This window comes from Phoxinus phoxinus (genome assembly GCF_949152265.1).
Source record: "Phoxinus phoxinus genome assembly, chromosome: 11".
NCBI classification, from domain to species: Eukaryota; Metazoa; Chordata; class Actinopteri; order Cypriniformes; family Leuciscidae; genus Phoxinus; species Phoxinus phoxinus.
In genome coordinates, this window is record NC_136886.1 from 10,171,598 (window position 1) to 10,199,381 (window position 27,784).

The following is a 27,784-nucleotide window of genomic DNA, read 5'->3' on the forward strand; positions in this document are numbered from 1 at the left end:
CATCACCCAACTGAAAAGCCCCATACAGGACAATAAAACAATATTGTGCAGGAAAGAAAAAACACCTGGCCAAGCATCCAGAAGATACACTACTGAAGTATGGCAAGGGGAGTGTGGCTTGAACCAAATGTGCAAAGATATTACAATGTTCACCATAACATTTGGAATTTAGAAAATATACTTGGCAAAATTAGACAAGCATGACTGTCCAGTTACTCTGAAATATAAATAAACTGGGGCATAACAGCAAAGAACACCACATTAGACAGATCAATTAAAAGCAGAGGATTTTACTCAACCATCTGAAAAGTATACTTTTGCCTGGCAGACAATTTATACCTTGAAATCAATGAGTCAGAAATGCATTTTTATGTGAATGATTTTTATTTAATTTTTTTTATATTTATTAACTATTTGTGCTTCATAAATTAATAGCACATTACTTAATTGCCAACCCCTGCCACCCTAAAACAAATGTGATTCAGAGCAGTGCTTCTCATACATTGACCAAGAAGACCGGCTAGAGGAAGGATGGGAGGGTTTTTTCTTTAAAAAAAAAAGAAAAAAGGAAACAAAGGCACAACTAGCATTCACTTCTTGGGGTGGAAGAGTGTCCCCACTTGCAGAACATTCTGGCTTAAATATTCCAGCAAAAGTTTCAAGGGCATGCCTCTCCGAATCAGGGATGCATTCAATCGCTACAGACATGGACCTCTTTCCAACAAAGCAGCCATCATCAGTGCCACCATTTCCCACCCAATCAATCTCAGAGGGGAAACATTGTGCAGACATTGTGACTGGACAAAGAAAACGCAACTTTTTGGTTCCTCAACAGCAGGACAACCATCCCCACAAAGTCAGAAACAGAAAAAAGAAAAATCTATGTACAAGGTGGAAAAAGAAAATCAATTCCCATAATCTGTACAATCCAGGCCTATACATTATTTACTTAACTGCAAAAACTGAATTCAAAACAAACTATGAGAAACTACATTACTTTATGACAAAAACGGCAGGAAAAAATAACATGTCTTTTCCCTTTTTTGCCCTCAACTTTAGGCCTTTTCAAAAAAAAAACAAAAAAAATTCAGCAACTGCAAGGGTTTCAGACAGAGCACAAAAATAGACAGGGCTCTGACATATGTACATAATGGTAGAAATGAAAGTTTATATCTCTCCATCTAGAGGGTAGTGGGGAAGGGATGTCTTGCTTCGCTCTTGCTGACTGGTCACAGGATGTCATCACTGGCGAAACTCGAGCTCGTCAACACTGATTACTTTAGTAGAAGGCATGGAAGGGAGGGGCTGTTGGAGCACATCAGAACCAAACCACTTGGCCAGGCCCAGAGGAGGGCTACCACCTCTTCGCTGGGAATGGTTTGTCCGATGGGGACCGTGGCTCTGTGACTGGAAGCCTCCTAATGGAGCCACATGCAGATCTGTGAAGAAAATGAAAAACCATTTGCTTCTGGGTGATTTTAAATATTGAGATGATCTGAACCAGATGATGAATCATTACCAAAAAATTAAATAAATAATTCCAGCAATTGTGTAAATCTCATTTTGTTACAATTAGATTGTATTAAAGGATAATTCCGGTATTTAACACCTTGAGTCTATATTGTAGTTTGTTTTGGATGAACAAGAGTGGTGGACAAATTTTTTTTGACAATGGTTCCTCTCTCTCGAGCTTTTGACTATAATAGAATTGGCCATGGACCCATTTAACATTGGAGTCAATGGGCATGTCCGAAAATGTCATTAAAACAACCTTTAACATTAGTTTTCAAAACTGTGCAACTCACCGAGTGATTAGTGATGTTAGTTGATGTTCCAGAAACAAAAAGTGTTGCGAAATACAGTTTCTGTCGTGTTTTATTCGTCATTTTGTAAAATCCCATTGAATTCTGTTGAAGGACTGAGTGCTCGTTAATATAAATGCGCTACCGGAAACGGAAAGGGGGCTGTTTACATTTGGTCGATGTAGTCTTTTTGCTCGCTTCCGTTTCTCAGAAGGCTAGCGAGCAGAGCAACTGTGCTCCGGGAGAGTAAGCGAAATAAACAAACAAAACCTTCATTAAAGGTAGGGTAGGTAGGATTTATATAAAAACTTTTTACCAAATTTGATTAAACTTTCTATATATATCAATGCATAATTAAAATGTAAGTACTCTGATAAAAAGAGTATAAAAATCGAGTGACTCTAGACCGTTTAATCTTCATTAAACACAGCTCATTATTTCCATTCGGGACGAATCACAGGATTGGCTTGCGCGACTGTCACTCTCCGTCGCCATGACTACCGCCGCTATTACTGGCTCTGCCCACGTGCGCGTAGTCGCGCACCCGTTTTTAGGTGGGAGTGAATGGAATTAATGAGCTGTGTTTATTGAAGATTAAATACACTAGAGTCACTCGTTTTTTTATACTCTCTATTTCAGAGTACTTGCATTTTAATTATGCATTGGTATATAAAGACAGTTTAAACAAATTTGAATAAAAGTTTTTTTTAGACAATTCTGACCTACCCTACCTTTCATTAATTGTTACTTGTAATATGAAGTTGAACTCGACTGTGACCGTGAGTGTACCGCGAGACAAACATCAGTTATCGCCATCAAGTGGTCGGGAGTGTGCTAACGCTTCAGATTCAAATATTGAGCGGAAGTTACACAGTTGTGAAGTGTCTGAAAAAATAGTTCCACTATAGCAAAATAAACGGATTGGAATCATATTGTGACGATATATTGTTTATAATCATCAACGAACACCACTAACCATTCGGTGAGTTTAACAGTTTTGTAAACGAACATTATTGGCTGTTTTAATGACATTTTCGGACATGCCCATTGACTCCAATGTTAAATGGGTCCATGGCCATTTCTATTATAGTCAAAAACTTGAGAGAGGAACCATTGTCAAAAAAATGTTGTCCACCACTCTTGTTCATCCAAAACAAACTACAATATAGACTCAAGGTGTTAAATACCGGAATTATCCTTTAAGTCACATTATCAGCCACTGGCCAACCTTATCTCTAGATTGACGTATCGATCCCTAAAAAAAATAAAATAAAAGTTTATAATATTGATTAAAAGCGACTGTAAAGATGCTTTTAATTGCTACTAAATATTTCAATTTCAATTAAATATTAACCATCAAGCCATCCAACCAAAATTACTGGGTTTCACTTTATTTCAATATTCCACTTTAGACATTCTACTAACTAGAAGTAACTTTGCAACTACATGTGAACTAACTCTCATTAGAGTCAGTAGATTGTCAGGGTTAGTAGAATAAGTTGACTTCTAGTTGCCTGTTGGGGGACCATCAAAATAAAGTGTTAGCAGATATTAAGCAGACATTCTACTAACTAGAAGTAACTTTGCAACTACATGTGTCAACTAACTATAAAGTTACTTCTAGTTAGTAGAATGTCTAAAGTGGACTATCGAAATAAAATGTTACCAATTTTTTAGTTTTCACAAAGATATTAAGCAGCACAATTGTTTAAGATTAATAGTAAAATGTTTGACCATGTGACACGGAGCTGCTGAAAATTCAGCTTTGCAATCATATGCAATAAATTACATTTTATTATTAAATTGAAAATGTTAAATTCTAGTAATATTTCAAAAAGTTTAAACTTAACGGTATTTTGATCAATTAAATGCAGCCTTGGTGAGCATTAAAAAGACATTTAAAAACAAAAACAAATCTCAAACATTTGAACGGTTGTGTTTATCATTCTAAAACACTGGTGCTGTACTTACTGGGTCTCTGCTGTTGAAGCTGTTGCTGCATGACTGCTAACTGCACGTGTGTTCCTGCGGCTCTAGGGGCCATAAGCGGATGTCCTGCAGGACCAAGGGGATACAGAGGCTGCCCTAAGAGGGCTGGGGGCAGACCCTGAAGCTGAGACAGGTCTACAGCCTGAGGGAACATGCCTGTTCAGGCAGAGAAAGAACAACAAAAGCTCACTACCTACTGTTTTCAACAACAAAGGAAGGTATGAACAAAGAAAAACAAGTGTAATTCCTCATGTCCAGTAAAGATAATTGATTTTCTAGGCCTTTTAGAGATCTACTGAAGTCACACAAACCAACCTGCTTGTAATAATGTGGGTCCGAGCTGTTGAGGCTGGATACCCTGAGCCAGCATCCTCTGCATTACACCGGGATGAAGCTGGGGTGGAGGTCTGACCAACGGGACGTGGGGAAGCAGAGGCACTGGATACATGTGGGGTCTGGAGAAGGGAGAAGAGGACCCTGGGGATAACATGGTAGGAGTGTGGCGGCCAGTTGTTGGAGGCCTGGGTCGGTCTGGGTCTTTACTATGACGATTCTGAGCAGGATTGGGGGTGGAGCATGCCTTTACCCCACCGGTCTGAGGACCACTGATGTCCACATCTTCCAGAAAGGAACTGGGGGATGGAGGTCCATCTATAAATGAAAGATGGTTTTAGGGAACTAAAAAGAAAGAATGAGACAGCTACCTTTTTTTCTAGGGCTGCATGATATTGTTTTTAGGGCTGGGGTAAACGATTAATAAAACGATTAGTTGGGCGATTATTTTATCGATTAGTCGACTAATATAAAAGTTTTTTTTTTTTTTGCTCGATTAATAAAAACCCTGGCCTGGACATTGCTTGGCTCAGTTAATTGACATTGGCGAACTAGCGTACTGAATCATGATACTATAAGCTGGCTAACGTTAGTCTAACGTTATGTATTTGACTCGTAAACTAACGTTAAGTCGTGACTCATGATTTAGCTAATGTTAGACAGATAACTATAAAAGCTACCGTTAGCTAGATCTAGCAGCTGTGCACTTTGGTGGTGCTGGGCTAACCAAGGCATCTTAGCTCTGTGCAGTTTGTTCGTGCTAGGTTAGTAGCTACCGTTCACATTAGTTCAAAATCTGTTGGAACTATTTTTCTATTTTATTTAACTTTTTGAAAAAAAAAAACCATTCAATTCAATTACTTTATTATTTATGACAGTAATCATAAGTAAATAAAACATTGAAGGCAAATATTGAGAAATATTGCTTAAAAATAAGCAACCTTCTATGCACTGCACACAGTAGTAGTAGTATTTTTAATACATGGAGATGTAGCTAAATATATATTGTACAGTAGACTAATATCATTTGTCAATTTTTTTAAAAGTTAAACCAAACTTTTATTTTGACGGGTTGCCGTGAAGATCTTTGAGTTTCTGTGTGTATGATACGACGATAGTTTCTCAAAATGGTAAAACACTCATGAAGTGACTCAGAATGGCTCTGGAGATGAATTTCATCATATCGTGAGGCAGCAGAGACTGAAAACAGCGCGAGCGTCATTCGTTCGTGTGTGTGTGTGTGTGTGTGTGTGTGTGTGTGTGTGTGTGTGTGTGTGTGTGTGTGTGTGTGTGTGTGTGTGTGTGTGTGTGTGTGGTAGATGAAACTGCGCGTCTGCGCCATTCATTCACACAGAGACAAGCAGAACATGCAGGGTTAATATTTAAATAGTCTTTTTGCAGTTTTATACACAGACACTATATCGTGGTATAGGCTACAATGCTCATAGCAAAAAAGTTAGTCTGGAGCCCGCGCTGAGATAAACACGGAAGCGACAGAAAGCAGCGCCTATTAGTGGGTACCGAATATACCCGGTACTACAGAAATGCTGGTACTGTCACATTTTCAGTACCGACCGGTACTTTGACAACACTATTGGGAATTCTGTGAAAAGGTTGCTGTTTCGTCCTCCATTCTGCAATGTTTCGGTCTCCCACGTGTGTGTGGCGAGCTGTACCTCCGGGAACGGTGCAAAAAATAAATAGTGTCGACGAAAAAACATGACGTCGACGTAATTTTGACGTTGAATCGCAGACGCGCCGCTACAGCACTAATTGTTTTAGCATTGATGTGGCAACGTGCGCGTCCGCAATAATCACATTGCAGCATCCGCAATAATCACATTACAGCATGCGCAATGTCAAGTATAGGGATCGTCCTTGTATCGTAGTTGATCCGCACCAGTTCTTAATTCTCTGATTAATTGCAAAGATTAACCATCATAGAGCGAAAGTTTATAATTTGCACATGTTTTAGGTCCTGTCAGTTAAAACCCTGAAATGATTTTAAACCATTTTTGCCCACAAAAGACACGAAGGAACTCAATTCAGAACTCGCACAGTTTTTTGCGAGCCACAAACACAATTCCATTCTTTTTCTTGTGTATTTGTGCTCGGAAACATGCATGCAAAATTGTCAAGATGCCCACCTTGGCGAGTATCCCTGTAAACAGTTGCTTATGTGAATGCAAACATTTGAGAAAATACAGATGTGTATTGATATATTGGATCCATGCATTCGGTCTTAGTGACAGCAGCCTAATATACCCACTGCTGTCTGAGTCATTAAATGTTAAACTATATACAAAGAGAAAAATCCCTTTTGTAGCTTTAACAAAGACTAATTATAATTTATACAGTAAAGACTATGCAGTGTTATTTTACATTTGATTCAATTTCTGTCCCCGAATACTGTTAAAATACCTGAAAAATATGGGCTAAAGCATTATTTAATTGGCATCTTTGTTGTATTGTGTTTATCTATGCTTGTAATGTTTATTTTTTATGCAGATGCATTCCCTTACGAAATCACCATTTTCAATTAGAGGCATTAATCTGGTAGTTTTCATATCGCAATCTATACAATCAGAGAAAAACTAAAATATTGCAAAGTCTGTTTTTTCCCAATACAATGCAGCCCTATTTATTTTCCACCCTGCTCTGGTCTCTTGGTGCATGTACATCATTTCATACCCTCCTGTGAGTTATGAGAGTTCACGGTCTCCTCCTTGCTTCCTGGTCTACTCCCAGGTTCATCTCGACTTTTCTCTTTTGACTCGTACATTTTTTTGATCACGGACGTGGGAGTGAAGGATGGAGACAACTGCAGCAAAGGAAAAAAAAAAAAAATGTATGACTGTTTTCAGTTTTCTCAGTGGTCATTTGGTCAAAAGAGGGAAATTTAAAGTACTTCATGAAATTAAGTGACTCTATAAAGCCATAAGTTGATATAAATCAATCAGATGTATGATCAAATGCCTCCATGACAGTTAAATTAAATGCCATTGATTTGACTGACCACACTAGTAACTGTATTGCCAGGTGAGGTCCGGCCAGGAAGGTGAGGGCCAGGTGAACGGTTCATCCTAGTTTGTCTACAAAACAGGAGATACAGATGCAGATAAAACACACTGTACACACCATTATCAGCCCCTTCCATTCATTATGCTATTCATTTGGATGGAGAAGTTAGTCATTTTGTTAATAAATGCATAAAAGCAGGATTCATATCTGGGTACGGTATCTTTTTTTGAACTACAAAATCAGGACCATCTGATACAAGATAAAACAAGACCGTCTGATACAAGATAAAAACAAAGTACTAAAAGACATCTCAGTAATTCAAGAGTTAGAAAGCATTAGAAGGGCTTGCTTTGGCGCAACCAGCCTGTGACCTGCTATGGTCGCGGATAATCGAAATTACCTGTTACGAAACTTATCTTGAGCCTGTTTGTTGTAGGCTTGTTGGTACTGCGAGCGATTAAGAATTGCCAGATCCTGCTGAAACAAAGCTTCCAGATTGGCCTGTTCCACTCCCATTGGCAAAGCTCTCATCTAAAAATAAGGAATTCATCTGATTAACAAATCATGCAAAACCAAGAGCATACTATATTACATGTTATGGTCACCCCATGTTAACAGCCTTCCTCAGAGTAATCATTCCAGGAAACCCCAAAATGTAGTTTCAGAAAATCATTAAATATACATTTAACAATGTCATGAAGTGTGATTTATGCATTTTAATATTCAGAATAGAGGTCTGCTACCCGACGGGTCCCGAAAAACTAGCAGGTTTCAGGTCGGGTTGTTTAATGAATAGCCTCGGGTTGGGTTCGTTACGTAGAAAAACATCATATATATATATATATATATATATATATATATATATATGGTGTTATGAGCACGATGGTGTTAGGAGCATGCAAGAGAGAAAGTAGGCGCACAGGAGCACATACACGAAACAGTTTTGTAAAATTATATACGAATAAATTTAACGTATTTTACAAAACAGTTTTGCACATGTGCTCCCGTGCGCGCCATTTCAGTCACAACACCTCAATCAGAGGACAGCGCTGAAACCATCTTGTACTGAGAAAGATATTTGCGTAGATAGTTGTGCAACTGCGCAAACTTTGTTTTGAAGTTTAATGTTCAAGTTCCAGGGGAATTTGTGACTTTCACCTGTTCAACCACATCAAAGTATCGTTATTAGTAAGTCTGTGCCTTTTTTTTCTTGTGTGCTGACTGAGGGGGCCGCTGTGCCTTGGTGAAACAGTGTTTGTACATGAAGCCTATTTTTTTGTTGTTGTTGCAAACAATCATAAAACAGCATATTAAAAAAAAAAAAAAAAAAAAAACTATTTACAGTGAAAGAGTGACCTCAGGTTCAGGCTTAAAATATAACTAATGTTCAGGTCGGGTCAAATGGTTTCGGGTATGTCTGGGTTAGGGCTTAAGTTTAAAGCCCGTGCAGACCTCTAATTCAGATATGAATGTCTGTGTAATGAATATGAACTACTAGATTTATAAAAAATAAATAAATAAATGTGGCGTTAACGCAAACCCATGTTAACGGCGTACATTTTTTTGTCGCGAGATTAACGCCTAGCAAACTTTGTAGTTTTTTTCACATGCTTTTGCAGCAACTAGTAACGTTATTAAAACTACAACGCCACACCGGATCTAGCTAGACCAAAACAACAGCACGCCGCACACACTTGTTTGGGCTTGCGAGCCGCCAAAGAGTGGACGAGAAGCGCGCCGAGCCGCGTCTAGGACAACTCGTATCGCACATCGGACGCGCACTTTCTCCGTTTATGGCCAGCAATAAAAACGCAGAATGGCGCCGCCGGTGTGTGTGCACTCAGAGAATAATGTGTTCGGATTTTAAATAGGCGGCGCTGCACTTCTCGTCCGGTGTGCGACTGCGACCCTCTTTAACGTTACGTTTTGAGTGGATGAATGATGAGCGCGAGACGCCGAAATGGATGCCAATAAGATTCTGAATGGAAAGTTTACTTTTAAAAAGTTGCCAAATGGGTTAGTTGACAAGACCAAAGTGATCTGTGTGTTTTGTCGTTGTGAACTGAGCTATCATCGCAGCACGTCCAGTCTGAAATACCACTTGATGGCCAAGCACACACACAGCTGATGCCATCTCAGCACACTCGTCAATACCAGTAACGTTACCTCGTCAGTATTTCTGTCACCCTTTTATTGATGGACAGTGTTACATTGTGTGAGAGATTATTTGCTCCAAGTGAGAATGTGTGTGGAATTGAACAGTATATGCCAATCTTGTTTTCAACAAAAAACATTTGCACAAAAGCAAGCCGATCCACTTTTCCATGTTGATAAGAGCATTAAAATGACAAAAAAAAAATAATGGGACAAAAAGAAATCAAGAGACATTTAGAATAGATAAAATTGTGCGATTAATCGCGAGTTAACTATGACATTAATGCGATTAATCGCGATTAAATATTTGAATCGTTTGACAGCATTATATATATATATATATATATATATATATATATATATATATATATATATATATATATATATATATATATATATATATATGACTTCTTGAATTTTAATATGCAATCTTTAATTATTAAAAGCAAACAAACATTTTAAAAATATCCCCATAGTATTTGAATTTTACCTGTGGTGTATTCCTGGCCCGATGCAAGTCTGGAATTTGATCTAACATAGTTTGTGGACCAGCAGGAAATCCTGAGATTCAACAACAAAAAGAATAATAATATTAATAATAATAATAATAATAATAATAATAATGAGGGGCATGCATGTCATTCATTGTCTAAATGTTATGCCATGTTTCACATTCAACAGCTCTTTGTTGGATTAAATTCAATAACATTTAATTCATCACACCTGTCGCTGGAGGCATGCCTGGGAAAAAGTCCTGCATAGGGCCTCTCTGTGGGAAGAGTGGGGGAGAAGCGCGATGGTGTATGAGGCCAGACACAGAGGCGGGAACAGGCCCATGAGGAGCAACCAACAATTCCTGAAGCACAAAATCTTGCATTATTTGTCAAAACTCAAATTTACTAGGACAGGGTTTTAATAACATTTATATATTGCTCTTATTACATAAGCGAAGTAACCTGCTTCTGAATGTCTTCAACAATGAAAAGGGTAAGGCTTTGATCACCTGAAATATGTTTTTCTGCTGAGAGGCAGGTACCTGTGCCTCTGATAAGGACACAAGAGCAGGATCCACTGACTGCTGAAAACAAAAGCAGGGAACAAGTGATAACAGTAAGTTAACAGGTGCAGTCTGAACCAGACAAAAACAGATCGGATAGCATGCATGCTATTTGGTCCATGTTTTGTTAGCTAGCGTCACACAAACTGACGGCGTCTACATCATACCAGGGACGGCTTGATCACAAAGTGTTAAAAACAGCATGTAACAACTCCCGGAAAAAATTCACGGTCAGAGCGGGTTACGCCAAGTCATGCATGCAAAAGTTCACTGACTAGTCAGCCACAACTGCCAAACACAAATTTATGCCCATCACTAGTCAGAATAAACAAAGACTTAATTTACTACCCCAGACCAACTAGCAAGTAAAAAGCACTGGCATGAGTTGCATGAAAAGCCCATTAAAGGCGGATAATACTTGTGTAACAAGCCGAGCGACCAATGCATGCGTTTCAGCACTTCATGCAATCATGCAAACATAACCGACAGATGCATACTTACATAGCTCCCGCTGGCTTTGGGGTGAGTGGGCAGGGTTCCACTTGCCTTCATGGTGCTCACCAACTTATTAAATGCAGACATGTCAGGGTCTCGCGGTCGTGACGCAGCCCCTGTCCCTCCCGTGAAAGCCTCTTCCAGGTGCTCCGCCATGAAGGGAGTACCCCCACCTCTGTTGGACTGCCTTTGAGGTAACGAAGCCGGTTCAGTCTGCACCTTCAGACCCTTCAGACCCACCTCCACCTCCTCCAGAGACAATACCACCCCTGAGTTTGCTATAAGAGGGCAGACAGATGTATTAAGAATCATTTGTTTATTATGAGGGGAAATTTGACATTCTGCGTTAAAGGGCAGCAGGCCACAGACACTGGCTGTGTCCAAAACCACTCACTCGTTCACTCATTCACTAATCCCTATATAGTGTATGACATTTGAGTGCACTATATCTGCAAGGAGTGGACAAAATGAAGTGAGGGAATTCGGACGCTGACGTTTACACTGTCGGAGAGCTGGAGCTGTCACACAAAAAAATCTTTCATGTTACTTTGTTATTGTTAATATTTTATAAATCATAATATTAACAATAACAATCATAATTACTTTATTTTGTAATTATATACACACATACCGGTACCTCCGTGCCAGCTTTGTAGTTTCATCGATTGAAATTGTAACTCACGCTCACAGATGACGTGGTCGTTGAGCACCCTCAGGCGACCGTTATTACATTCGAATGAATACGCTTCCTACAGATGATTAACGGATATTTTTCAAATCATCCACCAAATGATCATCTCTCCCTTACAGTTTAACGAGTTAACAACAATGCCACAAATTATTAACACACCTGGCTGTTAGTAAAACACATTCATATTTCATTTTATTTAAAGGACAAGTTCGGTATTTTACACTAGCCCTGTTTTCAGATCGTTTTTGATGAAATAGAACGGTTAAAAGTTTAACCGTTAGGGATCAGGGGTGTTCACTGATATGCTCACACAAAAATCAAATTTTTTTCTCCAACAGGTTATATAGTAGTTTTCCAGCTCTCAACGGAAGAATGGGTGTGATGCGTTTGAAAAAAATAGGTCCACAGTTTTACAACGAATGGTAAAACACCTGTTGGAAAGCATCTTTTGCAGCGATTTTTGTGTGAGCATATCAGTGAACACCCCTGACCACTCGGTGAGTTTCACGTCTTTGTAAATGAAAGTTTAATGCGTTTTAGGAAGGATTATTCCTCTGCACCTATGCAGCCATTGTGGAGGTGGGGGGGGGGGGGGGGGGGGGAGTGAAAGAAAACGAAAATTCTCAGGACAGCAGCACCTGTCCAAATTTTAAACTTAACCGTTCTATTTCATCAGAAAACAGGGCTTTAAGTGTAAAATACCGAACTTGTCCTTTAAAAATTCATCTAGGTATATAATATTGTCTCAATATTTTAATATATTTTATTCAAGTAATGAATAATAAAAAAATGTTAAAGCAGAAATTGCTGTAAAAATAATCTCTGGTTTAAACTTGCTCGCTCCCACACGAGCTCAGTCCTCTCCGCATTGGATTGTGGGAAAAAGTGCTTCAGCAAGTGTACATCGAATGTACACTCTAATTCAGAGAGGATTGTGGATAAAAGTAGTGAACGAATGTAGTCGTTCACTAAGAATTCGGACACCAATATAAAATGGCCGACACCCGATATAGTGCACTATATAGTGGATCGTAGTGATGCTCCGATTGATCGGTAGAGCAGGGGTCTCCAACACAGCGCTCGCGAGCTGCCAGTAGCTCGTGGCCTGACTGGAAGGAGCTCGCCAAGGGGCCGTTCAGATATCGCGTCTTTTGCGCACTCAAGTTTGTTATTTCAAATGTAGGCCTGCGGCAAGCGCACTCATTATAGAAGTGATGCAGCCGTTTTTTCCACGCGCAGCGAGATGAAAAAATATCAACTTCAGAATGACTAAAACTTCTTTGTCGTTGTGGAGAGCGCAGTGCATGGTTGTATAGCAACGACAGACGCCACGGGAAAATCGGACCGAATTTTACTATTAATAATAAAAGATAAGCTAATGTGCATTGTAAATGTCAGTAATTTATATATTTTTTGACTCATTCTTTTTATAAGAAAATTATTTAAAAGGCTGAAATATTATGTTTATCTTTTTATAAAACCTGTCAACCATTTGCACTTGTTAGTAGATAACGTTGCAAGACACTTAAAATCTAGCCATAATTGATGTTATTTTAATGCTTATGTAAACAAAAAGTGCATATTGACGCTAATTTTATTTGTTATTTGCTGATTAATGCGTCGTGTAGGTCTTAAATTTCAATCTTTATGATCATAAAACAGTCTTAAATTTGACTTACAAAAGTTCTTTCATGAATTTTTGTCTGATAAACAACCTACTGGTTTTGGGGTGTTTTTCATAATTGGTTGTTCCAGAACAAAAATTCTTGCCACCTCAGTTACCAGTAGTTTCATTTCTACAAATGGTGCAAACTCTACCGCCATCGTTTGCTTTATTTTCACCAAGCAGTCACTCACTACGCACAGAAATGAGAGGGAAAAAATAGTGCAAATCAGAATTATCTGAGGATTTAAGATTTTAAATATGTAGTTCAAGGCAATTCAATTATTAATTAATAACTGCAGTTCATTATTAATAACATTTTTGTAATTGTAAGATTAAAAATGTAACGTTAGAGGTAGATGAGCAGAACAGTGTTGACTGGGTTCGGGGTATTTCTGTGCGTAGTGAGTGACTGCTTGGTGAAAATAAAGCAAACGATGGCGGTAGATGACTTATTAAATTATTTATACCGATAGTACGATCGTCTGCTCTATACTTAGCCTACCCAGGACAGCTGCTGACAAAAAGTGGAGCTCTTTACAGCTAACGCTCTAGTTCTCGCTTGGCATGGGCAAGCAGTAGCCGCACAGACAGCATTGTTTTGCCCTACTCTCGCTTCCTCAACTCTCTGATAATCTTGAGTACGCCTATCGTCTTCCGCGTTATTCTTCTGATTTAAGCCTATGGTGCGCTCGGTTTCAAACTGAAAAGGCTGAACGGCAGACGTGTTCATCTCGCTACCTGTCAAAACGTAGCTAGCTAGCCGGTACGTTGGAAAACAAATAAACGAAGCTGCTAGAGCGGCTAGGCTACAACCGGCAACGACCTATACACGTCATTACCCAGAATGCATTGCAAATAAATATGGCAGCCTACGGGTGAACGGATTTTCGGCTTTTTTTAATAAAAACAAAAACATTGAGTTTTTTTTGTATCACCTTTTTATAGCTGACGCCCAATTTAATCTTATAAGGCCAACATGCTGCACTAATCGGGGTACCCTTTAAACACCTTATGCAATATTCTAGCAAAAATTGTAAATTATACAGGATGCTACTCACTGCTCTCCTTTAGGTGAGCCTTGTTGACATTCAGGCTGGACAGTAAAGGTTTCAGGTCAACATTGGCTTTATGCAGCAGTTCCAGTATGTCCACCTTCTCCTTGCGTTCCACTGAAGAAATGGGGGTGAAGTACAAAGACGTACCCTGATTCAGAGATCCAGTATGAGGATCGAAACCTGACACACAAAACAATTGTTATAACAAAATATCCCAGAACAAACACAAATGTTTAACATTTTATATTACCGGTACATATATTAATTCGAATTGCATTTACACTACCGTTAGGGCTGAACGATACATCGAATTTTCATCGTCATCGCGATATGAACTCCCGCGATGAACACATCGCAACAGACAGCCTGACACGATGAATAATGCCTGGTTCAGATTAGCACTAATTTACACGTTTTTGACTCCTAAAATCTTGTCGTGGACAAGAAACATGTCAGACTACACGTTGCTTTCCGACCAGTCATCGCGTGCCGTCACACACACACATTCACTCGCAAACAGTCACTCGCGTCGCACGCACAGACACACAAACACACACTCACTGTCCCTCGCTCACTCACTCACTCACGCACGCACGCACGCACACACGCTCACACTTTCACTGGCGCACACACACACTCACTGTTGCACTCACTCACGTCTCGCCTCGCTCACATATTCAACCCGTCGTGGAGGACCGTTAAAGAATTAAACATGCTATAGTCTTTCTGTCGTGAGGCATCGCAGACGCGACGTAGGTTGTCGCCCACTATGACACACTATACGATGACACGATCGAATCTTGCGTCCCGACGCCCGTTGTTATTACGAATCTCCACGACACCCATACGCCAAACAGATCGTGCCAAAATCGTGTATTCTGAACCAGGCAGGTAATAAACCTTTGACCTATCACGCAAATAACCTATTGAAGCACTAAGACATGGGAACAGTATAGTTAACAATCACATTTATCGCAAGTCATATCGTCATCGCAATATTAAACAATATTATCGCACATCGCAGCTTTTTCTCATATCGTGCAGCCCTAACTACCGTTCAATTTTTTTTAACGATTTAATACATTTATTCAACAAGGATACATTAAATGGATCAACTTTTGCACTTTCTATTAAAAAATCCTGAACAAAATGCATTACTTTCCACTTTTTTTATATACACACAGTACACCGCTTTTAAACCGATTTAAAAATAATAATTATCTTTTGGGTTACCACTTTTTTTTCAGCAATAATTTTCAATTTCATTACGGTGAGAATGAAAGACAAGGATCACAGCTTCAAGTAATATACTCCTCTCTCCACAAGTCTTTAAAGGACAAAGTTTATGTCCATGACAAAATACAAGACCTTTATTATTTGTCAACTGGTTCTCTGTACCAATTTCAATACCGGCTGTATTTGTCCCGGCTGTTGCTATGGTTATCACTGTCAATCAACAATTTTAGATTCAATCTCACATTTAAATACAGCTTTGCAGTGTGCATTTAGAAGGAGTGCGACGGATAGCGGTTGAGCCGGGGTCCTTACTAAAAGTGTACGTGCAACCGAAAGCCAAAAATGGCTTACGCCAAAAAAAATCAGACTTATAAAACCGTGCATACGCCAGAACCTGCGCAGAATTCACTTTATGAATCCTAGTCAGCAAAAGATTGACTGCGCACATGCGTCTCCACCCCGAAATAAACATATGGAGCTTACAACACCTAGTTTTACTATGCATAACCTCATCTGCATATCATTTGCATAGGATTATTCATCCACGTGATAACATGTTTAACGGTACAAGACATTAGGAAAATATGAAATACGGATGTGCCGTGACAATACATTAATAAAAAGTAATTTAGTAGTCTATCCTTGTTTTTGAATAAATAATTTTTTTTAAATACATTTCAGAGAAAGTTTTTCCTCAATCTTTTCCACTGGCCAAATAGTATTTTTAATGGAAACAGATTGACCATGTGCATTATTTGCACGAAACTATTATCTCAGACAATTTGCTATTATCATGATAAGCAATTATCTCTGGCATGCAGTGTTTTAAAGTTTTAACTACAGAGGAAGTGTTCAAAAGCATTGCATCCTCAACAAATATTTCTATTTATTGAATATTAATTTTATTTTTTAACTTCTCAGTAATGATTTAATGTAGTTTAAGTGTTTAACTCCATTAATGAGAATGGCATATTTAATCTAAATGTTTATATCAGAAGTCTGTCGAGTTCACGCGCGTGATCATAGGCAACTAAACCTATGCGCATGAACTCGACAATCAACTACTTTGGACTTCGACCGAAAACAGGATGTAAATGCAGGTATTTGCGCTGGCTGAAATAAATTATTCATATCTTTCACATCTACTGCAGTCAGATTCACTCTGAAGGAATCATCTAACATAGCTGGGCACTTGTATGACACATCAAGGATGTTAAGAGGCTAAAAGCAGGTTTAAAACTTGCCCCATTGAAGTCAACAGGGTGCAAATTTTAAAAAGAGGATAACAGTGTAGGCAACAGCGATTTTTGTCGTTGTTCTCTGTATTGACAGCACTCCAAATTTACCAAAAAATGAGCTCAATGTTAAAATTGACCAGAGTTCTCCTTTAAGCTTTGTATTGTTAGAAACCCAGTCATATGTTTGAATGGTCATGCATTATTCCCTCATTTTCACTTGAGAAGGGAGAAATAAGGATTTCAGTGTTGCAATTCCTGCTAATAATGATGTAAAAATCATCATTTTGCGTCATTCTAAGCAGGAAGTAAAATATCTTTGTAGAGGGGTTGAGACTAATACAAACACTCATTCCTCATTTATCCAGGGGGAGGGACCCACTCACTCAGTGGCTGGGACTTCACTTGCTGAAACTAAAAGCAATATCCTCCATCTTGTTCGGAAGCTAAGCTAACAGGCGCTGTGGAGCCAAATGTGAAGTTAAGACAATGGCGGAGGGTAACTTAATATGATATGGAAGAAGAGGATTTCGAAAGTTCGTGGCTACTTTTACGAGCCGCAATATAGCGAAGAGCAGCTGAGGCTGATGGAGTAACAGGAGGCGCCGGCGGCTTCTGCAGCGAGGACAGAAGACCTGCCTGTTGCGGACGAGAAGCCCGGACTGGCTCGAGCTGGTGGTGCCTGTGCGCATACGGACACAGAGATAGAGTCCATCTGCTGCAAAGAATTTCAACGATGCCAATTTATCCTGGACGAAATCTGAATCAGACGAGGACACAGACTTTTGTGTTGTGAACCATCATAGTTCCGCACCGCATATGTTCTGACTGAACATCCCGGTACATACCATGCCATAATTCACCATTTCGAAAAATACAAACGAGGAGTAATTCACTAATGAGTTCGCCAACAAACTTAATGTTTGTGTGAAATAAATTAAGCTCTGGTGGTTAGCTAGCTTTGTAAACGGAAGAGTGATTTTTCTGATAGGCGATTACCTCATACGCACCGTTCTGGATTAGTGGGAGTGGCTTGTGGAGCTGTGCAATGTGGTGCATTGTGGGAGTTGTTGTCTTTCATACAAACGTGCCCTAAAGTTACTCTGTCTTTTCTCGGTCAAGAAGGCACCAAATTCAAAAATTATTTTACATTTCGACTACATATATGACCCACTTTAAATAAAGATTAATGTTCCCACGGGTGAAAAGCTCCTTTAATGTGAAAGCTCATGTTACTCCTGCTGGTTTGCCGTGTACTAGCTGCTTTGACGCGATTGTCGGGTTTACGGATTTGCAACGAGTGCAATGGCACACGACAAAGTGTCTGAACTCGCACAGTGTATGCCCGCCTTAACACTGCAAAAATATCTAACATTTGACACTTCGCAATATGCTCACAAATACGAATGGGAGTCACCCGTAAAGCAGTCACCTATCAGCAGGTACCAGATCAACCTGGTACTTTGTACTACTTTGGCACCAAGTACTTTGATAAGTACATAAGTGTTGGGCAATATGGTCCATAGTCATTGTCAACCTTTGAGTTTGCCAAAACACAATTTTATCGCTACCAGGAGGGGGAGGTTGCAATAGTTTACTTGTCAGATCATTAAATTTACTTGGTTTTATTATCATGGAAAATTAGAATCTTTTTCGATCATTTTGCGAGGAATGGAGATTATAGAAAGAAAGAAAAAAACGTTGCATAGAAATTTCACTCAAAACGCGAGCCAATAGATATCACACACGCAAGTTGAAAACTTTGCACAAGAGTTATGTCAGTGAAGGACTCTCAAACCAGTCAATTTTTCTTGCTAAACAAGTCGGGGTTTTTTAAGTTGTTGTTTGAAGCTGCTTTGATTTTCATGATTTCGTTCTCGGCTAAAGGAAAAACACAAAAACAATTTTAAAAATTATTTTCCATGACAATAAAGTCACAAGATTTCCCAGGACATTTTCCATGTTTTTCAGGACTCAAACCAAAAGTAAATTTTCCAGGACGCGTGGGAACCCTGAACAAATCAGCATTTTAGAATGTTTTCTAACGGAGCATGCATGCAAATAAATGCAGTCTTGGTGAGCATAAGACACTAATGGCGTCATAGGTACCCTCTCTTAATATTTATGCAAAATACAGTTTCACAGCAGAAAAGAGATATTTATGGTAAATCCATCAACCATTCGCAAGTGGGGCAAAATCTAAACTTTGGACCATGGTTGGGTCTCATATTAGTGTATCGATTCACAAGATCTCAATTCCGTTCGATTCAATTTTCACTGGCCCCACCACAAAAAAATAAAAAAAGGTTAGTTTACTGGTGAGCAACCTTACACCAGGTGAAGAGAATGGATTAGGACAGAGTTACCTGCTAGTCTCTCCAACTCCTCGTGCGGTGTGGAACGTAGACTGCTGGAGCGGCTGCCAGAGGGACTCCTGTTACTGGAGAACCAGCGGCTGAAACGACTGGCCATGACCGGACCCTCAGCAAGAACGTCTTCAATCATCTGTATGAAAGAAAGAAGAGCACTTGTTTATACTGTATTCTAACACAGAAGCAAGAAACAGCCATGGGGACTAAATGACACTTACGTGAAGAGTGTCTGCAGACTGCTTAGCGCAAAGGGGTGGAAAAATGGGCATTGTGTAGCACCGTTTCATTTACAGGATCCCCCTCCCAAAAATTCCTAAATTAATTGTCACAACCAAGATGTGCAGCCAATCCCCCACCTCCTACTCAAGAGTATCAATATAATCCTTACAAGTCAGATGGGCATAAATTTGCATTTCATTGAGCTTTCTGTATAACCAACAATAAACCAACAAATAGCTTGACGCCACACAACCGCAATTTCACAACACTAAAGTCATCAGCCGCAACATATGAACCTTAAACAGTCCTGCTGAACCATTCTGCAAATCACCAAAAAACCACCTAATGTTACATTAATTCATGTAGTAGGTGCTATTATCCAAAGTTACTGACAAGCAAGGAGAGATTGACAATCGATTGATTACATACAATCACATTAGGAGAAATCAGAAGTGCTGCAATACAAATCTGGCCAGAAAATGACTACTACTAAAGAGATATAAATGTAAAAGAGCACAGTAAAGAGCAGAGTAAAAAGCTTAGAGTTAGTATAGAGTATAGTATATAGACTAATAAAAAAGTGCCCAGAAAAGACCTAATAAACACATCTGATGGACCACACATTTCTCAAACCCCCAAAAAACCTTGTGTGATTTGTTGTCCATTAGGCTACTTCTCCCTTTAAGAAAAGCCAGCTATTTTGTGTCCATCACCCTTAGAAGCATGCAGTGCTCCCCATATCTTACCGAAGCCAGGCCAGGCATGGTCTTTTCAAGATTGAAGAACTCATTGAAGTCAAATTCTCCAGGGGTTTGCTCAGGAAGAACCTCAGCATGTGGAACCTCTTGATCAGCTCCAGACTCTTGAACTACTTCAGGGTCCTCAGAAAGACCGCCATTACATTCAACTGTAGGCGTGGAAGATTTAAAAAAAACAAATTAGCATGCTGATAGATGCACAGAAGCATTTCATAAACATTTGCCGTAACATTTAACTGTACATGCCTCCTTTAAAAGACTCTGGTTTCTTTCTGGAACGTTTGGACCTCCGTTTGTCATCCTCCAACATTTTGTCATCAAAGCCAATGAGCTCAATGGTCTCAGACTGACTAGTGGGTCCACCAGAGAACCACTCTGGCTCCTCTTCTGCATACGAGTCATTTCTTCTTCTCTCACTGAACACTCTTTTGTCGCCAAAGTCTCTCTGTAATGCAACAGAAAAAAAGAAAAAAAAGCTTTATTCTTTGAACATTGCAATAACAGCAATCATTTATTTTGTATCTAGCCCATAGCAGAATACCCTAAATCTCTTGTCCTTATAGTCACGGTCTCTGTCTCGCTCCCTCTCCTTGTCAACTCGTGCGTCCCTCTCAAATACGCGTGAGGCCATGATGCGGCCACTCCCTATGCGACGTGCTCCCCCCAAACGAAGTGACTCATTCTCTTTGTTCTCCAGAGGGCTGATGGGGCGGCGAGGGAGGGCAGTGGGTGCCACTTGACAACCACCGCCAAAACTACGACGCTGAGGACTAAGAACCACTTCCAGATCATCATCTTTTACACGTTCCCGAGGATCTGGGGAAGGCAAAGTTAATTTGGTGTGGGAAAAACAAGGTTTAGATGGCTTTTTAAAAATTATTATAATATTTGTATTTAAATAAATATTTAATAATATTTAAAGTTCTTGTCCAATTACCTGCAATTCTGCGTTTCAGCGGAACTCTATCTTCTGCATAATCTTTCTTGTATCCTTCTGCTGGACAGCTGTTTTCTGAAGAGGGATATAACGAGGCATGCCATTTTTCAGGGTCCCAGACCCCATCACTGGAAAGGAGACAGTACAGTTACCACATACAAAGCTTAGATTTTCAATATAGCTGATTTAAAACAACATTAGTCAGTAACGTCACACTGAAGCCAGGTTCACACTGTACGATTTTGGCTACGATTTGGCCGTCTGAGACAAACGTTGAGAATCCTAAAAGTTTCGATCACTAGTTTGACATTTTCACTGACAGCCACAATGGCTGATTTACTGACTGTTAATGACAAATTTTACCTCAGATGAAATTCTGGCAGTGTCAGAAGATTTGATATACAGTCCTACAGCGTGACTTCTCTTAATCAAAAAGCAATAGAAGCACAGAACCAGATGACGCAACTAGTGGAGACAACAAACCACCACTTGCTCCAAAAACATCTTCGTTTTTTGACATGGACAACGGAGATGCCACAATATGACATGGCTTACAGCGGGGATCATATTTGCATAGTCTGACAATAGGGATGTGCGACACTATTTGATTTATCGATTAAAGATACTACTGCTGCTGCTATTAGACTTGGAAATACTAGTTGTTTATATATACTTTTAATTTACACGCTGTTCTGATTGGCTGTGGGTTTTGATTGGTTTTTAACATCTCGCAGTCACGTGGCGTCTAGTGTAGATAGAAATCATTTGTCGCTGGAATCTTATAGCATAGTGTCTGGTTAGGACACGTGTAATACTAGTTGACGATGCCTAAAACTTGACAATGAAAAGCTTCGTGTTTAAACCCAACGTATACTTTGGCCATCCACGTTCTGCAACAGTCCTCGCACTGTCTGCGTGACGTAATTTGTCACCATGAAGGTCCGTGAACAAATCATGCATATTGTCTCTGCATGCAGGCAATTTTTGTGTCCACGCGAGCTGTGCATGTACAACACAACATGCTCAAGGTGAATGTTGATAGGAGTCCAATAGATGGCAATATGCAGTTGTGATGCATTATAAAGTAGACGAAGAGGAGTGCGGAAAGAGCGATACAAAAACAATGCTGTTCCAAGAAAAGTAAACAAAGCAGCATATCCTTCATTTTTGTTTTGGTTCTTGTTCTAAACTTTGCATGCTATGGCAGATGCACTACTTTTCTAACCTTCTCTAACGAGTGAATGGCTGCATCCAAAAAATATATATATTTGCATACTTCCCTACTACATAGTAGATGAAAAACAGTATGTGACTGAGTACTGTAAATTCAGACATACTACTTTGAGTAGTCAAAAAGTACCCGGATGGGGTGACCTACTACTTCCGGCGAGATTTTGAAGTGTGTATACAATGGACATGGACACTTTGCCATTCACAAATCCTCTCCTGTGGACTCATTGGACAGTAGTGAAGCGGCGTAACTGATGCTGGTAGGTCACATGGTAATGACAACATGGCAAATGTAGTACATGCAGATTACATTCATACTACACACATTCATACTATATAGAACATACTTTTTTAGCAGCCGTGTAGTAATTACTGGTTAAAAATAAGTACCTACTCAAGACAGTATGTGATTTCGGACGCAGCCAATGTCCTATAAACGACAACTCGGCACGTGTCGAACTCTTTCATCCACGGTTGAGTATTTGTTGAAAGTATGGCTAGGACAATAAATCGATGCATCGCAAATCGAGAAATCATTCTGGATCAATTCTAAAATTTTCCAAATGCGTCGCAATTCCCTCTCAAATTGATTCTGAGCTTAGTTTTTAACAGCAGATGGCATTAATCAGATGTACATTAATCTCGCATCATAAAAGCATTCTAAGGTGGAAGTACATCCTCAGACCACATCCACACGAAGCCAGAGCTTTCCCTATCCAATGTTTTTTTGCCTCGTTCTAAAAAAGAATTCCGTAAACACGGCGTCGTCTCAAGAAATATCTGCGTACACACGAAACCGACTCAAAACGATGTAGTATACATCCCAGACCAGTATGTGGCGCTGTAATTCTGCCATATAGATACAATGAAAACGGAGAAGAAGACTTTGAGCATGCGTATAAACCTTGCGCGCTGTATACAATAATATTAGGCACAGTAGCTTCTTTTCTTTTTTACCAAGAACTTTATTAAACAATATGAACAACCATAAATGGCCTGGTACAAAATAGGGATGAGTCACGAATCACGATATTCAATTAGTTGTCGGACTCAAAGCTTGCCACAAAGAACCGGCAAAAGTAATGAATGAGTCAAATATAGCAAGGAGACATTTTAATAGTTTAAAAGTAGACATTTCAAGCATTCTATATATTTCTGAGTTTCGGTTCATTTATGAGACGAGTTCCAGTTCACGAGCAATGCAAGTTATATTGCGCCGGCGCGTCCATGTCATGATTATATTGTCAGCTATATTTGCTTCTTATTTATTAAATCCAGGCAATTGGTTGATGAAACATTGATTAAAATTAAGATACAATTTATACAAAACGAAATTCACTTTAAATAAAGGCTTTATACAAACCAGCTTTATATAAAAACCAAAATGATGTCTCCCGCTATATTGCGCATCTTATGATTACTCATGCTGTTCACTTTCATAAATCAACATAGATGAAATAAAAAAATAACATTTAAACATAAATATGAAACTAAATACATTTTCTTTAATGGCTACAACAGGCTTACTGAGAAATGTAATGTCGGAGTGGAATTTGAGCGAGCGCCGTTGTGCTGGCGAGCATGTGCGTTTTTTGAACAGCATAATAATCAAATAATTCCCAGTGATCGTCGAATATTATTTTTGTTTGAAATGTCCATCCCTACAAAATACGAAATGTCTTAATCAGACAACAGACCAGCACCATAGCATAAGAAAAATATAAAGAAATACAATAAAAATACATTTAAGTAAATAATAAATACCCTAAAGTAATAAAAGAGGCTCAGTAGCTTCTGCAGCATTATATTATTATACAAGCATGTAGTCGGCAGGTGTTGTTGCTGTTACGTGACTAGCAGTGTCTGACTAGTCGACACGTGGGGTGATGACATCATCGTTTCACAAAATATACGGATTGGCTGTACACACGAAAACGCAAGCGTGTCGTTTTCAGATTTATCCACTTTGGGACCCGGTTTCAAAAAATAGCGGTTTCAGTCTCTCAAAACGCCAGATCCGTCTGGACGAAACGCCAATACGACACAAAATTTGTCCGTATACAGCTAAACGCGTCTCCGTGTGGACAGGGCCTCAGCCTAACACACGAACGTTTGAGCATGCGGTTAAAAACTAGCCTAGAACACCATCTGCTGTTAAAAACTAAGCTCAGAATTGATTCAAGAGAGAATCGAGATGCATTCGAAAAATCTCGGAATCGATCCACGAAGCATTGATTTATTGTCCTAGCGCTAAATGAAAGCGGTCAAAGCTCCGACAGAGCGCAGAAAATGAAGTATACCCAGGCCTTTAGGTATACAGGAGGATATGCAGCAGGAGCCAAAAATCCCCCTGATGTCCTTTTCCTATGATCTTCTTTTGCAAGATAATATGGTGCCACATTCAAACTGAAGTTGCAAATAAACAAATAAAAGGTTCACCTGTCATATTTCTCTGAAAGACACTCTGGCCTTTCATTGGAAATCGGCAATTCTTTGATTTCCATAAGCTCTTCCTGCAAAAACAAACAGTTGATCATCATCATGACAAAACATTTCCCAACTAAAAAAAATTGGGTGCTTTAACACTACCAATTCTGGATTGCACATGATCATCGAGTTTGGTTCAATTGGATGATATGAACACTCTTCATGAAGGTACGCTTCATGTGAACTCCAGTATGGCTCACTGCTGATATGCATGCAAACGTACTAAACAACAGTAGTGAACCGCTATTGCATTTCTTTTTTGCCTTTGTATAGTTTAATCCAAATGTAATTACTAGACCTTCCAGGGAAAATGACACTTTCTCTGGTGATGCATGTCAGACTTTTCCAATCATTTAGTCTGTTTAAACCCAGCACCTGCAAGTTAGCTCACATTCATTTGCCTCCACTTTTGAGTGAAACAACCACATTTCAAAATCCAATCATCATCAAATGCATAAAAGCAAGTACCACACCAACATTTTTCACTTTTTTAATAATCCGTTTCACTCAGCTGTACGTCACAATACGAAAGTAAAGGTCATTCTCTACTTTCATTTATTTGTGACTTTAAAGCTTAAGTTTCATTATATGGTAGAACATTTAGAGCTCTAAAAGTTAAAGTATGTGTTCAAAAGTATATCACACTACAATATCAAAAGATAGTCAAATTTGTTCATCAGAAGTCTCCTTTAAAGGATTGTTCTTACCTTGGTATATCTATAGGCGGAGGTCACTACCAAGTCCTTCACCGTGTCCACCATGTTTTCACCATTTTCGTCCTTCTCCATGACTCAGGTGGGTGGTCAAACTGAAGTGAAACCCCAATATCAGACACTCTGGGCACCTGTGAATGAGAATCTTTAGCATTAGTTAAACTACCATGTCAGTGTAGTACACCTTTATTTGGATGATACTCTGAAGTGGCATGCAGGTCTCTTTACATAGACTGTTTAATGCTGCGGAGAGGTGACAAAGGTATTTACACTTGAATTACAACTATATAGTACATACTTTAATATTAGGGGCTGAAGTGGGTCAGAAGAGACATTTATTGGCTTTTGAGGCACTGTCTTTATACTGATTTTTTAAGCAGGCACAGAGCAGCCTTAACTTGGCTGGGTAAAGATGCCTTAAGCCTCAAAATACTATAACATACATTAAAACTAGCTATGCAGATCAAAATCAGTGAGTAATTAAATGTAATTATACAAACAGGCTGAAAGCATCTTTGAAAGGACTATATAGACATCTCTTAAAGTCTAGGGAAACATCAGATTAAATTTAACTTGAATCTATTTTAAGGCGAATTTAATGTTGTCGGGAATTAAAATGATCAGGTTAATGTCTGGCTCCTCTGTAATCTGAGTAGCTGTTGTATTAGCAAGTGACGAGGCACACAGCAAACGAACTACAGAATACTAATCAGCCTAACGCAGGTAAATTAAGATGCAATCTCTCACACGAAGAACGAGTCTGTTGTGAAAGCCCAAGCAGCTTTCTCAATATATTGTTGAACTCACCTGATATTGGAAACGGTGTCAAAACACCTCCTCTCTCCCCGCCTGGATACCTCAGTTAGCTTCTGGCTACCTGTCCTATACCAAACTACAAGAGATGCTGCAGTCAGTCCAGATTTCAGGCAGGAGGCAGATGAAGTTTCCTGCTTAAAAATAAAGCTTCTCGGTCGAACAATCTTGACAGGAGGTTAGGGTATCGATTGTCAATCCAGATTTAATAGCTAATTGACAGATAGAAGCATTTCATTAGCAAACTGGCTAAACCCAACAAACCGACGCAGAGGATTTACTACAGTTCATACGGACAAACGGCTCTATTTGTCCCTTCGCCGTTTTCTTTATTTAAATGTTGGCTTATTTCTCCTTTGGGTTTCTTCGTGCGAACGATTTTTTTTAAATAATGCGTGTTTGTTTGTTTATTTATAGGCTAGTGAGTCGGGTTAGCAGGCTAGGAAACTTATTAACAATCATAAAGCTGCACGACGCACATACAAATGCGCGTCAATACACTAAAGCTCACATATATTTGGACCAATTCCGACAGATAACAGGGTTCTACCACTTCATTAAAGCTTGTAGTCCGACTCCAACAAACAATGTACCTCGGGGTACTTTCTCTGAGCTCTCTCTTTCGTCTCTGTTCAGTCGCAGAGCGGCGAATTTCTTCAGATCTCTGACTGGTTCTGAGAGAGGCCCCAATCAAGGATTATATAGTGTCTAATCACGCCTTCTTTAAAGTTTCAAGGAACCAACACTTACATTTGATTATAATTTCAAATTGAAAAACACAGAACGCAAGACTGTATGGTTAGAAGTGTGTATTTTATACAACAGGGTTAACAAGAGTCATTATAAGATTTTAGAGCAAGAATACATTTCAGGCAATCAACATGGCCACCCATTGTAAATTGTAGTCACGTGACAGGATTTAAAACGTTCTGTTGCGTTGCTTGATTTTTTTATACGAATTTGACTCATATACTGTCTATGATTTGACTGGAGTCAAGTGTTAAAATAAAGTTAACCGTGTTTTTATGCTATTTATTCAACAATATGTGTTAAGTTTGTCACACACAACTAATACGTAGGCAGTGAAGTTTTCTCATACTAACAGTATTTAAATAAAGTACAAATGACATCAAATAAAAATAAAATTTTGTTAACAAAAATCAATTAAATTCAAATGTAATATAATAAAACAGAACAAATAAATAAACAATATGATATATACACAATGAGAAAAAAATATAGAATAAGAAATATTCTAAATTTCACTTTTAGAATAGAATAGAAACATTTAGATACAAAATGTTACCAACATACCAATTTGATTGAAAAATGTAAAAGTGGTCATACACTGTCAAGGTAAAATTGTGTTACTGAATACATTTCCAAGGTCACATGGAAACCTCCATATTAAAATAGTTAAGCCCTATGTTATCTACTTGTGGGCCATATTAGTGCCACTGTATTAGACTGAAGACTTTTCTGTTCTGTGATGAAATCAGGACATGAACATAACCCAAATAC

General features: G+C 39.0%; 1 protein-coding gene across 2 annotated transcripts; it reads right to left on the reverse strand.

Moving 5' to 3' along the window:
- Window positions 1-276: 276 nt before the first annotated feature.
- On the reverse strand, window positions 277-26,939 carry eif4enif1 (eukaryotic translation initiation factor 4E nuclear import factor 1). Of its 2 annotated transcripts, none has more exons than XM_079627821.1 (20): window positions 26,857-26,939; window positions 26,258-26,342; window positions 25,445-25,581; window positions 24,690-24,763; window positions 21,021-21,148; window positions 20,625-20,899; window positions 20,330-20,528; window positions 20,072-20,232; window positions 19,101-19,239; window positions 14,267-14,443; window positions 10,858-11,129; window positions 10,303-10,374; window positions 10,023-10,155; window positions 9,790-9,860; window positions 7,546-7,676; window positions 7,141-7,216; window positions 6,816-6,945; window positions 4,107-4,442; window positions 3,774-3,947; window positions 277-1,439 (listed from the first exon to the last, which is right to left on the reverse strand). In XM_079627821.1, the coding sequence occupies exons 3-20, from the start codon at window positions 25,523-25,525 to the stop codon at window positions 1,243-1,245; spliced, it is 2,826 nt and encodes a 941-aa protein (XP_079483947.1). In that variant the 5' UTR covers window positions 25,526-25,581; window positions 26,258-26,342; window positions 26,857-26,939; the 3' UTR covers window positions 277-1,242. The 2 variants fall into 2 exon arrangements, with proteins under 2 accessions (XP_079483947.1, XP_079483946.1); XM_079627820.1 differs by having other exon boundaries at window positions 10,303-10,377.
- Window positions 26,940-27,784: the final 845 nt, after the last annotated feature.

Excerpts from the sequence above, each read along its gene's own strand:
- eif4enif1 (XM_079627820.1), bottom strand. The coding sequence starts at position 25,525 with ATGGAGAAGGACGAAAATGGTGAAAACATGGTGGACACGGTGAAGGAC. Across the intron at positions 24,764-25,444 it reads CCGCCTATAGATATACCAAG|GAAGAGCTTATGGAAATCAA; the intron begins GTAAGAACAATC and ends TTGTTTTTGCAG. Across the intron at positions 21,149-24,689 it reads CTTTCAGAGAAATATGACAG|TGATGGGGTCTGGGACCCTG; the intron begins GTGAACCTTTTA and ends TCTCCTTTCCAG.